Source organism: Strix uralensis, chromosome 3 (genome assembly GCF_047716275.1).
Source record: "Strix uralensis isolate ZFMK-TIS-50842 chromosome 3, bStrUra1, whole genome shotgun sequence".
NCBI lineage: Eukaryota > Metazoa > Chordata > Aves > Strigiformes > Strigidae > Strix > Strix uralensis.
In genome coordinates this window covers 93,092,812-93,106,948 of record NC_133974.1, presented here as the reverse complement: position 1 = coordinate 93,106,948, position 14,137 = coordinate 93,092,812, and the positions used below count along the sequence as shown (strand labels likewise).

Genomic DNA, 14,137 nt, shown 5'->3' with positions numbered 1-14,137 from the left:
CCTAATTCAATCACATTCAGGAAGTGAATCATTTCAGCTTTATTCCAGGATTAATGACATCATAACATAGCCTGAGTATCCCTTCTCCAAGGATAACAAACCATGCCAAGTGTAAACATCCAATCCTAGGAAAAATTCCTGTGCCTGCTTATAACGAGGTCTGTACCTGTCACTTACTGCTGAAAGAATACGCTTTGCTTAGTTATTGTAAAACATGCCAAGCAATTTACTGGGTGCATCACAAAGTTACTGTAACCTCCTTTAATTTGCCCATTTACTGAAATACTTTACTAGATTCCTCAGCAAGTAAATATGAAAATGCTTCACAGCCTTCTGATCTACATGTTAACAGGTCAACACAACCTGAAGAGCTTGGTGCCTGCTATAGCCAAGGGAAGTGGTGCAGAAGGACTAGCAGATCAGCAGAGAGCTGTTCTGCTATAGACCAACCTACAAAAGCTGACAGTTGGAATATCAGCTCTGTAGTGTTTCCCTTTAGCAGCTTCCAGCTGGAAGACTATTTAGGAAGAGAAGTTCACTGTGTTTTGGCTGTGTTAACCATTATAACAGCTCTTCAGACCACCCAGGCCCAGCTGGTCTAATGCAGAATCACAGGAAACACTAAGGTGGTGTAAAGCTGTCTCGTCTGCCTTCAGCCTTATAATTCATTTGGACACATGGAGCAAGTCCACTCTCTACTCTTTTCAGATAGTGAGGCCCATATTTGGTCAGAGACATACTGGAATTCCTATGAAATGAAATTCATTCTTTCATCTCCATGCTTAATACATTGAATTTATGCTCATCAAAATCATCACAGCTTGAAGCATTTAACCACATTTAACTTAAAACCAAAATTCTAGAACTGAACATACATGTACGTTCTGGTCAAAGTCACAATCTTCTGACAGCATGTTATTTCAATCTATCTTAATTTTAAAGAAAGTATTTTTACTCAAGAAAAACAGTCTATGAGTTCAAAAAAGTTGGGGTCACTACAAGAATTCTGAACAATGCAAATGTAAACAAAAAAAGTCTAATTTGTTTTTTGAAAAAATCATTGCTACCATTCATGTAAAGAACGGAGTCAATTTTCTTTTCAGGAGCCCTGATAACTTTGAAATGATAGTGTCAACTATCAAAATTGGATCAGGATTTTGGGGTTTTTTTACTATATTTTGTTGAAGTAACTAAGAGACATTTAAAATTTTCATCACCAAGAAGTGATTTAGTATTGATTAAAATAATAATCCCTCTTTTGGAACAATAGATCTCGTTTGTATATAATGTGTTCTCTATTTTACACATTTGGTAGGTGATTTTTGATTATAGGAATAAATCTGTCTCAGACAATGAAAAATTCAAAGTCACATTACATGACATGAAGAAAACAACTTATAATTTCACAATTTTTAAGGCAACACATGACATAGATGAGAAGGCATAAAAACGAAATATGCAACAGCCTGCAGCTAGGACAGTCATGATATCCAGAAAGTTCTTATGAGAACTGGACCAAGAAAGGGAACATGTAGAAGCACAAAGCCTAGTCAGACCACCACAGCCCTGGTAGCTGCACTGAAATACTCAGAATAAACGCGGGCTAGAAGGTACTGCAGCCCTTCTCACCCACTCTGTCCCAAGTGCCTGGTGCTGGAGGACACAAGCAATCTCAACATCAGCAGCCCACAGCTGATTCGAGGCCTAAGCACCATGGAAATGTAAATTTCTGAAGCAGGACTTCTGCACTTAGCTCTAAAACCAGATTTTTCAAAAACAACTGACTCTGTTTAAATGACTAAGTAAAAGTGAATGGAAAATATTTATCTCCCTTTGATGCAAAGCAAGCAACTTGTCTTTCACTAAGAACCGCACACACACTTAAGACAATTTGCTGCATTTAAGCAAAGCAAGCCTTCTAGATCAATTATATATTAATCAGAATTTGCCAAAGTACTGGGCAACTTCTTAATTAAAAACGTCCTAGTGGTCAGTCATTAAATGTTATTTAGTAATATCTGCCTTGACAGATGTTTTCATGCAGTAAGTGCTTTAATATGTACAATATCTCATGTTGCAAGTTAAGACTGGAATATATAATTTATATCTCATTTGTGAAAAATCAACTCATTCTGGTAGGTATACGCTAGGCTTCACTGAGAGTGCCATCTGACTGAATGATCTCCAAATTGGCTCAATATGCAGGCATCGTTTTTTATTCTCTTGATGAAAATCAATTACAACTGTACCTGCTAACACCACTGAAAATACTGTTCCATCTGTTTCTCCCATAGCTATATTGTTAACATTATTAATATCCTCAATTCTAAGAAAAATATAATATCCAGATTTCACAGCCTCCATTACAGTTGATTGTTTCAATTAATAACCTGATTAGTATGAACAAGGCGTAAAAGAAACAAACAACAGGGTTTGGTTGCTAATGAAACTATTGCAATATATATTTTTTAAAAATTACAGGAAAAGCAGATATAAATATTCTAAGAAATGACCCACCGATTTCTGTGAGCTATAAGAGAAGCAGCGGGAGAAATCAATCCAACTCATTTTGTGCTTCTGTGTGGAATTTACTGGAAAACAAGTTTGCAGAGCCACACTTTTCAAACACATAATCAATGTCCAAACAGCAACCCAGCCCAGTTTCTGGAGATATATTTATTTCTCAGTATGATCATCATAAAAGAACTCTTTGAAAGAAGGTTGTTAACTTAGTAGCTAAGTAACATTAAATAGCATTTCTTATGAAGCAAAGCTCTTTTGTTACTTAAAAGTAATAAAATATATATACACCATGCAGAGAAAAACAATTTATTACTGTATTTTAGGGACAAATGTAGGAGGGCAGAATATACTTTCAAAATTTATTTCAAATCATGATGAAGCCAAGGGAAAAAAGCTTGAAGTCCCTAGAGCACATGATTACAGAATCTGATCCACCAACATACGAGTGCTAGTATCTGCAAGCTCATATACATTTAATTTTAAGCATATGGGGACTTTTCAAGAACTTCCATACACAACTTTCTACTTCATTGAAAAACAACAAGTGTTCAGGTATTCTTCCTGTTCTTCAAGATAAGATTTTTGAAGTGCTCTATTGGCAATATGTTAAGTTTCCTGAGAAATGAATCCAACCTTTTCACCAGATGTTTTTTTCATTCTATTTCAGTTTTCCAAGAAAACCATTAGCAGAAGAAGGAAACAGTAAGTATAACTCTAAACAGGGAAAGAGAAATTAGCATTGCATGTGGATTCTGACAAAGAAGTGGCAACTCTGATAAGCTGTATTTTGGCTTTAATGACAGCCTTAGGGCATCCATGTGTGTACATGTAATAAATCACTCCATTGAAAAGATAATTACTGAGGGGGAAAAAAGCTTTCTTGATAGCAATTACACTAAACTGTTCGAATTAGCATACCAACAGATGGTTCTTTGTTGTCCTACATACACATTAGAGAGAAGAATGTTTCATTACATTAGTTCACTCACTTGAAAGGAAAAAATCAGGATCGGTTATTAATCACACTAATACTACATAGGCTTTGTAAACTAAGGAGACTTTTGATTGCAAAAACAATGTAGAACAAAAGGTTAATTAGGCTTTTAGGCCTGAGTTTTCAAAGGCAGTGAAAGTTGGATGATATCTAGGTGAAAACAGCAATCTCTTTTAGCTGCAGGCAGGGATTCAGAAATATATCCCCATTACTATTTGCTCTGGCAATGCTGGCCCTTTCTGAGCATGGACACAGCATGCACACCCTTTCAGCAAAGAATAATCTAATTAAAATGTATACTTGCATATGGACATGCTGTGCCACTCTTTTCCAATTTAATTATAAGGATTATTACAAGAATACGAATACTCCCCCGCCAGCAGCTTAAACAGTTTTCACAGCTATTGCTGTTGCATTGCTCTGTGTTTGTGATACAGACAGCTATTTCTTCATTAGCTCTGTCCTCTTCTAGAAAAGCACATCTGCTTCAGATAAACACAAACAGGACACTTTTGCCTGACCCATTGAGAAGCACGTGCTAATGACCATTTCAGGACTGAAATGCACCCTGCCAGCAGCTTTCACACATGAAGCTAGCTTTCCTGATGACCATTCAGACAGAGGTCAAAATCCTGACCCTCTAAAAGAAAATGGTAATCTTACTTCAATAGGACTAAATTTCATCCTGGCTTTCTTTAATGGGTATTCCTTCTCCCAGTTCCTTCCTTACTTGTACCTCCTTTCTGGAGTGTGTTGGTGAGTAAATTACAGAGAAGCCTCCCAAGCCTCAATAAGACAATAAGGAGAACGGGCAGCAGTCACCACTTCTGTCCTCTCAGGAAAGTTAAGAGATTGTCCCCATCCTCAATTCATCAACAGTCTACTTCCTGGTGGGATAATCTGATTCCCATTATCTGATCAAACTCTAGGCTGTAAGTTTCCATGTATCAACTACGAGTTATATTTAGAGGCTGCAGCTCACTCTCTTTTGGGATAATGAAAGCAGTAATAAAACAAACTATTTAAAGCCCCATATTTCTTGCAGTATTAGTTATGTAGTACAAAAATGTGTCAGCGGAAAAAACTATCAAATCCCAGTACAACAAACAATGACTAGCCTACCAGGTACGAATCTGCTTCTGCACACTACTGTGGCAAGACTCCCTCTCTATCAGCCTGTCACTGCTCAGTGGAACAACTTCCTGGCCTACTTCTGGCAACTTTCACAAGCTCCAGGCCATTTTTTAACTGTCTGTAGCCCCTGATTAAGGATCTTGGTTTCCATGAAATAAAGTTCGCCAGCACCTTGGTACAACCCCTTGAAATAAACTGAATGCCCTACTCACCTTTAAATGCCTGCAGGGTTCCTGCGGTCCAGGAAACCATTATGCATACAGTGGGTTTGCCCACAACTACTGGAGGTTTTAAATGCTCTTGTCTCTCCTGGACCAAGTTCAGAGGGATGCATGGTGGTACTAATGCATCGTGGCATCTTCCAGACACTTTCTGTGCTCAAAGCTAGAAATACTCTCTTTTGTAGACTCTAAAAACCTTGTAACTAATATGTAGAATGAGACAATCCTTTCCAAAATGTCTGGAAACATCTTGCTGAAATATATGCACCACCTGTGTGTTTAATTTGAGGCATGAAAAGGTGGCCTATCTATGCCTTACACTTACTTCCTTCACCTTTTCATTTTGCAGTCCTCATCAGTAAGTTGCCACCAAGATCTCCACATCCCTCTTAACAAATAAGAGGACTCTACAGTCTTTCACTGCAGATCAGGGAACAAGTTCTTGAGATGCAATTTGCAGCTCTCCTCCATTAGTTTTTTTCTGTTTTGACCCAACCCAATTTTCTCTTACAATCCTCCAAATGCCCCTACCTTGCAAGCTGGTAAACCACTAGGCAGAAAACTGAGCAGAAGATAGGCTCAAGTGGCTATACTTCCAGATAGCAGCCCACATCTCCCTCAGCAGTGGAAGCAGCATGAGGTTTGTGTTTAGTGCTCTGCAAACTGAATTTTTTTGGTTGGTAAAATAATTTCATGTGGCTGGCTGCTGCATGTTCCTTCATTGATGTGCTAGCTGAAAAGTTTCTGTTAAACAAAATTAACTTTATCTCCAAAGTGCCTACATATATCCTTTAACACCAACTACTCCTTCATTTTCTCCTTCACGACCACTACTACTTGTTGGGAGCTCTTTTACTCTTGCAGTGTCAACAATGACTAACAAACCTGCTCACAGGTCAGTGTCAGCCTCACTTGAACTCATTCTTCCCTTCCTTCCCAAATCCCCTTCCAGAGCACCACTGCAGGATTGCTCACATCTTCTCAGAGCTCCTTTCTTCTGTTTACTTGAGCTGTACCAAACAAGTCAGACAAGCAATTAAGCTTTTTCCTACATCCTCATCTGGCACCTCTGTTCAATACTCCAAGATACACAGAAAGAATGATATGACTGTATGTCTATGGTCATCTCTTCAGCTTTGTCAGATAGAAAGGCCATAGGCCAGGAGAATAAGTGCCCCAAGCCTTTCTGTGTAGCTGCATGATCATGCAGAGCCCACAACCCTGTATCTTTTGTTAACTTCTATGCTTACAGCCAGGAGATACAGGGCATAATCTTCGAGTAACACAACTTACGCAGTGTCTAATTCCATCCATCCTCACCTGCAATATGCACATTCTTGAAGTATGTGGGTCAACGCTTTACGTGACAGCCAGGTAGGTACACATGATTTTTCATTTCCACTTGCCAGTGACAATATCTGGCTGTTCTCACTACTGTTGTGTCTAACCTCTTAAGTCCAAAAGAATTGTTCTCTGATTATACTTTCATGATTATAGAAATTATTCTCTACTGTTAGTTTCATCTGACTTAACTGAGTAAGTCTGCAGGTTCACTGTTTAGCAAAAGAACTGATAGAACAATGCATTTCTACTGAAAAACAAAGTAAATGAAGTCATCTTTATACATCATCAAAGAAAATGAGAGTATACATAAAAGTTTTGAGTTTTTTGTCCTGGAGCAAAAAACCCACTAAACACTCTATGGAGTTGCCAATATTTGGCAAGAGTTAAAAGTAGCCTCAACATTTTTTTCCCAAATACAAATCAACAGACAGGATTAATTCATCTAAGTCATAAATATCAAAGAATCTGTCACAGAAAACTGGTATAAAATAAACACAATCAACTGTGGACACTATCATACCTTGACAAAATGTAGCATTGATCCTCTTGTAGCCTTGTGGGCATTCCATCATAGGACTGTATCCATGGTAAGCTGAAGAAAAAAATGTCAAGTTAAATACTGCTGATTTATATGCTTATTTAGAGAGTCTGACAGTCAAATTATTATGTAACTATTAAAAAAATCATTATAAGTTTTTATGTTGTATGGCTAAGCATGAAAGATCAAGAAATTAAGATTAAAGGCTGTACAGGTAACCTTAATTCCATCTCTCTCCACATGTATACTCCCTTAAGTCTTCAGTTATCCGGTCAAATTTGTATTTTTTCCAGAAAGGAAATCTTTGAAATCAGAACATTATCTTTCAGCCTAGTTGTTCTCAAATATTCAAATAATTACTTTCCCAAACCAGCTACAAATATCATGTTGGGAAAAGATAAAGATTCATGATGGAATCTCGCAGAATCACAGAATCATTCAGGTTGGAAAAGACTCTTGGGATCATCGAGTCCAACCATCAGCCCTACTCTACAAAGTTCGCCCCTACACCATATCCCCCAGCATCTCATCTAAATGACCCTTAAACACATCCAGGGATGGTGACTCCACCACCTCCCTGGGCAGCCTATTCCACTGTCTGACCACTCTTTCTGTGAAAAATTTTTTCCTAATGTCCAGCCTGAACCTCCCCTGTTGGAGTTTAAAGCCGTTCCCCCTTGTTCTGTCACTAATTACCTGTGAGAAGAGACCAGCACCAACTTCTCTACAATGTCCTTTCAGGTAGCTGTAGAGAGTGATGAGGTCTCCCCTTAGCCTTCTCCTCCTCGAACTAAACAGTCCCAGCTCCTTCAATCGCTCCTCATAGGATCTGTTCTCCAGGCCCTTCACCAGCTTCGTTGCCCTCCTCTGCACTCGCTCCAGCACCTCGGTATCTCTCTTGTTTTGAGGTGCCCCAAACTGGACACAATACTCCAGGTGTGGCCTCACCAGTGCAGCGTACAGGGGGACTATCACCTCCCTACTTCTGCTGGTCACACTATTTCTAATACAAGCCAGGATGCCGTTGGCTTTCTTGGCCACCTGGGCACACTGCCGGCTCATGTTCAGTTGCTTGTCAATTAGAACTCCCAGATCCTTTTCTTCCACACAGCTCTCCAGCCACACCTCCCCAAGCCTGTAGCGATGCATGGGGTTGTTGTGGCCCAAGTGCAGGAGCTGGTACTTGGCCTCGTTGAAGCTCATCCTGTTGACGTTGGCCCACCGATCCAACCTATCCAAGTCTCTCTGTAGAGCCTCCCTATCTTCATACAGATTGACACTCCTGCTTAACTCGGTGTCATCTGCGAACTTCCTGATGATACAATGGTTTTAAAACTGAAAGTCGGTTTAGAAAGCAGAAGTATCTTCAATGTTCAGCAAAATTGTTGGGTGCCATTTCTCCTGCCACATTGAATTAAAAAATACTTGAAATACAGAGGAAATAGATGCAAATAAACTTTTAAAACAAGGCAAAAAGAAGAAAAAGACCCATTTGTGATTTAGCTAACAACGTCGCTGAATTTTAGAACATTGTGTCACTTATTGGCTGATCAGTGTATACTGTCAAGGGCATAACAACACTGCAAAACACAGACTGAATTCAATTTTGCCAAAATAGAAAGTGTTCAGTTAACTAGTTTTTTATTTCTATTTATTGTTTCTTGCCTCCACTTAAGGTTGCCTTTGAGACTACAGAAAACTGTTTATTGATTCTTAAACTGTTATAACATCATAAATGAGAGCAGTAACTTCTTTGTATGGCTATGCACTAAAAGCTAACCTCTTGGCAAAGCCCAGTACTTTATTAAACATAGAGGACTAAACTTTTGGCACTATGATCACACAAGTGCCTTTAATAAGAGTCAAGAGAGTTTTTCATAATTTGAATGCTACAACAGAGATACCTTATATTTGGTCAGATCTTTTGTTTCCCTTTAAAAGTGCTCTAAATGTTCAGCAGGCAAAAAAAAAAAAATCGAACACCTTACTTTCCATCTTTACTATATATAAACTCTCAAATAAGACAGAACAACTGAGTGGGATAATGTTTTCAAGTGGCTTCACTTCATGTATAATGCCTGAATTGCACATTTATCCCTGCAGCTTATTTTAAAACTGATAACTGGTTGACTACAAGGGCAGAAAAAACAGGAAAAAAAAAAAAGAATTATTTTCATTAGTTCTAAAGCTTTTCATATTCTTTGGAAAAATTTATGTGATGATCTTGAGTAGTAGTTTTTGGAGATAGTTTTATTTCAAATTGCTGTGAATTATTTAAAATAATTGCTGAATTAGAACTTTAAGATTCTCTTTAGAGATTGCTTAAAGTGACAAAATGGTTAAACACAAAAATAGTATGGGTCAAAATACAGCAACAATGTTCTTGCTGCTTTGAACACATACTTTTCCATCTTTACATTGACTACAATCATTTTAACACAAATTAAAATTTGAAAATTTTGTGTCTCACATAAATTGGCAGTTACACATTTATTTTCAAGGTAGCTCCAATCTTTTCACAATGTTATTATTAAAACCAGTTGAAATTTAAGGTGAGATTGTCAAAAGTACACTGCATTAGCCTATTCCTGGTCTCCAAAAATGTCAGTGAAACTCCTAATGCTCATATTGGCAGAGTCAGATTGATAATTGCACTGATTATGTCCTAACTTATCTGTATTTGCCATTACAGACCTGATTCAATTCACACTAAAAGCAAGAGGGTGTCTCTAACTTTTTGTGGGCAGGAATGGTACCCTGCAGTACAGGAGGAAAAAGAAGAGCAGAGCTCTTCCAGTTGTAGATGGAGACCAGTCCATAAGCTATGCCAGGCTTTGTCCCGTGCTGCAACGCATTTTCCCTTCCAGGGTGACTCAGCTGCTCTAGAAACTGCAGTGGTGGAGTGAGGTCAGAGATTTTAACCTCTCCCTCCCTCCTCATCCTCCTACTCCCACACTGAACAGGAAACAGTGGCTCACTAGCAGCTGTTTTCTTCCTTCTACAAAGAGCAGCAACATAAGCAGGTCAGAGTAGAGTAAGGAGCTTGTTCAGTGATGGCTAGTGATCCAAGTGGGAGCTGGATGGAGTCCTACATTACTTACCCTTTAGTCACTTAGACAACCTGTTTGTAATTATTAACTGTTAGCAAGAAACTTGAACAATCATAACATTCCCCATGTAACACAGAAATGCACTTTGTCTTGAAAGTCATCTTGTAGAAGCCCTCAGAAATGGAGCTCTGTTCCCAATTTTCTTCGTTTTTCAGTAATACTGAATAACCCGTAAACTTACAGACATGGGAGCTGTCTCAGGCCAAGGCACTTGACTTTGTAATAGCACAGAAGCCCTGACTGAGCAGTGGCTATTACCCAAAATATGCAAGTACATCTTTACAAAGTGACAAAGCCCTATTTAAGTCCATGGTAACAAGACACACGAAAACTTCTGTACATCCTTAAGTAACTGACTGAAGAGGGAAGAAAAGTGCCTGCTAATGAAGTATATGTTTAAATATTTTGCTGAAGTGGGTTTTGCAGAAGATCATGTTAAATGCAACCTGATTACATATTATTATAAAACCAGGTCAATCTTAAACAAAGTTTATGAAGCATAAAACCATAAAAGCAAAAGGAAGTCTGTCTGCTTCCAAAAAGTCTACAATAAAAAGGGTAATACCAATTTAGTGAAGTATCAAAACAGGTCAAAATTATATGGGACTAATGTGGGACTAATTTTGCCTGCTGAGACACTACCATGGACATCACTTAACTGATAACTTACTAACAATTTACTGGACTCCCAAATTTTTCCATCCAATATCATACATATAAATATATAAAAAATATATATATGCATAATCTTTTTACCACTGAAACATTCTCATTATTGTAAAAAAAAAAAAAAATCAGACCTGATGAAATCAAAATCCTTAAGCAGCCACTCCACACTTTCATTAAATCTTACCATAAATTTACATTTATGTTTGGAAACTGTTTGCTCTACAGAAGCATAACAATTTGATACTGACATGAGGCTTAATTTGTCACCTATGCCCAAAGGACTCTTAGGTCCAGATCCAAAACAGATTTGAACATTCAAGTTGTGTGCCTAAGTTCAAACTGAACAGCTATAAAACTCTAGGGTGCTGTAAGATCACTTAAACTCCTGCAACACTCCAAATTTATCACCTTAAATTCTTAAGAAACTGAAAAGTCACCATTTGCATCCATGCAGAATTGCTGTAAGTCATGGCATGATTAAATAGCATCATGCTTAACTCATTCCTAAACAAAATCCAGACTAAGAAAATATACCTCTACCAAAGCTTCCCAACAGATTTGGTGAATATTCTTGAAGCATAACCCTACCAAATCATACTTCTGATATAACGTAGTGGTAGGTGACACTGTATTTTAATCTGGAGAAAACAGACAGTGCACCCGTCTCCTCCTCCCTTCTTAAAACACTAACACAGAGTAAAAGCTGTCACCTCAAAAGATGAGAAATATATCCCATTATGTCTAGGAGACACAAAACCTTACTTTCCAGGAATGCTTTAATCACAAGGACAGGATTATTCCAAGTGGCAACATTCTCTGTCTCCTCTTGAATTCATACAGTTACATTCAAAAAACCAATTCTGTATTGAGCCAGAAAGCAGGAGGGAGCATGACTCATACCATAAGTAATTAAGGACACTGGGGAAGAGACTGGGTTCCCAGTACTGTTCCAAGAACTGTTTCTACATTTTACGGGTTAGAGCATCTCCTCATAGATATAAAATGTAGATTAGGAATTCTTCTGGCAGATAAAGGAACTCTGAATTATTCCCTCTTGTGCAAGTGTGCTAGCCATTAAGCTTTTATGATTAAAGGACAGTGCTCATCTCATTAGCAGTTCAAAAAAAATTATTCTTACTCAGTGCTTTGAAAAGAGGGTGGCGGGCTTCCCTTCAGGAGAGGTTTTAGTGTGAGTTCAGACACCTCTCTGTACCCATCTAGGAAGCATCTGGGGACCAGGACTTCCGACACAGTTTGCCCCAGTGTTTCCCTGTTTGTTCTTAACATCATGCCAAGCATGTTGGCATTAAGCAGTTGCCTGATGAACATGTTGTCCATTGTGGATTCCAGGCTGAGACGACCAGTGTTTTACCTGAACTATGAAGAACTAGTAAATGGGCTTCCCTTTGAACCAGGCACTAAAAATTTGTGTTAGTAGTTCCAACCAGTTTTTGGTTGAAGCACATTTCAGGCTTTCATTATTTTTCTCATGGTACATCTACATCCACTAAGCAACATTCTGCATATCCACATGCTTCTGATGAACAAGACTTTCAGTTCTAGTTAAATTGCTACTTCTCTGGAGAAAGCTATAAAAATCAGGACACGTTTCACAATTCATACATCAATACAGAATGCATGTCTCTGTTAGAAACTGTATTAATATGCTACCAGAATAAAACTTTAGATACCCATGTCTTTTATTAACTATGGCCTTCAAAGACCCCAAGGAGTCTCTCTTTCAGAAGCACATCAGAAGATAAACATACTCCCAAACACAAAATTTAAATACTTCATAAACTAGCAGATCAGACTGAATCAGCATAAATTTGTATCAGACTTTCCTGTGGAAGAAGGAGTAACAGCAGGTTTTCTGCTGGAATTGTATTTACGTCCACATTAAGACTTGTGGACAAAAACATGCTTCCAAAAAAAAAAAACCAAACCCCCAAACAAACAAACAAAAAAAATCAAACACTGAACACATTTCCAGTGTTGCTATCTGGATGAGTAACAGGGGCCTAGAAGACCTAAATAAGAATGAATGCAACTCCCTACACTATTTTTGGCCCACTAAATGCAGGTCAACTGCATCTGCAAAATAGAGATTACATTATCTTTTCTCATCTTTCATTTAGTGATGAAAATATGACATGACAGAGAAGTAATACTATTCCTGTGTAATAATGTAATCCACAAAACGTTTAAGAGACTAGCTTCACCTATCATGTAATTTGAAATTTCTTTCTCATTATAGTATGATGTCAAATCATAACAAAACAGTGAAGAAAGTCTTTGTCATTGCCTAATTTTTGAGGAAGATATTTTAAAAACAGAGCAAAAAAAAACCCTGACAATTGAGAGCCTGAAAAACTTTGGCTCCAAACCTGAAAGTTCATCTGCAGTCCCAAGAGGTCACTGCATTCTCTCCAAGCAATAACTGGTGCCTCTATAATTCAACATTTCTGTGCAAACTTTAAAAAAATAACTCCAGCTGGAAGAGGCAAGATGATTCAATGTCATTATCCTTCCTGTACTGAGAAAATGCAACAGTGCATCACTGACTTAAAGGAGGAGGAAAGGGAAAAAAACCCAACGATGTTAACTTTGCTGGCTGCATTGAGTGCCTGCATATTGTAACACTGCTAGCATGCAGGAGAATTCCAGTTTCTGCAACCTGTCCCTAATCAAACCATAACATATTCTTTCTACTGGGTTCTTTTTTTTTTTTTTTTCCAAAAAATGAAAAAATACTACTTGAGGGGAAAAAAAGCCATAAACTGATCCAGATAATAACAACAAAATAGCACTTACACGGCTTCTTGGGACATTTCTGGCATTTGTTAAAACCCCAGGAAGTACCCACGGTTCCACAGCAGTCTTCTTGCTTGGAAAGGCCAGGAAGTGCTTTGCCACACTGGAATAGTCAGGTAAAGAATACTCCGGTTAGTGATACTGTATGATGCTCACTTCTAGTACAATGCTCTTGTTCAGTCATCTTGGGTCAACCTCTTGCTGAGACATGAAGATCCACTGGAGCTCTCAGCTGAACTTAAACAGTGCCCCATGCATTGCAATGGCTCTCTACACAGACATGAGTAAATTAGGTGACATTATTATATTCCCCTGTGTCAACTTGAAAAGGAGAAAGAAACAGAAGAGAAGAGTATGTCATAGGAACGAATGAGTATATTTCCAAGGTAGCAACTTGCCATTGGCACCTATTTCCTACAGTTTTCCTCATAAAAATGTGCTTGTCTACTTTTTGAAAAGCTGTACAAATTATCTCAAATACCTTTCCAATTACTCTCTTAAAGACAAAAAATATGACTCTGCTTTCTGTAATGTTATTTCCTACTAAAAAGCCTCAACTTCCTGTCACCTTCTGTTTAATGTTTATGACCACTTATTGCCCAGATACTGAAGAAGGTAACAGATTACAAGATGACTGAAGTCAAAGTTAGCAATGTCTGTGTTACTGCAAACAAGTGTCTCTTTCCCCATGTAAATATTTAAATTAATCTTGCAATATTTTATGAGGACAATATTCCTTTTTTTCTCCCCAATCGAGAATATATTTATGTTTTTTAGTAATAAGATTACT

General features: G+C 38.0%; 1 protein-coding gene across 8 annotated transcripts in view; it reads right to left on the bottom strand.

Annotated features, from left to right (window-relative positions):
- Positions 1 to 14,137, bottom strand: part of LTBP1 (latent transforming growth factor beta binding protein 1) — a 213,123-nt gene that overhangs the window by 91,118 nt on the left and 107,868 nt on the right. For all 8 annotated transcript variants that reach the window (XM_074863371.1, XM_074863363.1, XM_074863365.1 and 5 more), the window contains 2 exons: positions 13,348 to 13,450; positions 6,737 to 6,808 (listed from right to left, as the gene is read on the bottom strand). In XM_074863371.1, coding sequence (XP_074719472.1) covers positions 6,737 to 6,808; positions 13,348 to 13,450 — 175 coding nt within the window. The remainder of the gene's footprint in view (positions 1 to 6,736; positions 6,809 to 13,347; positions 13,451 to 14,137) is intronic.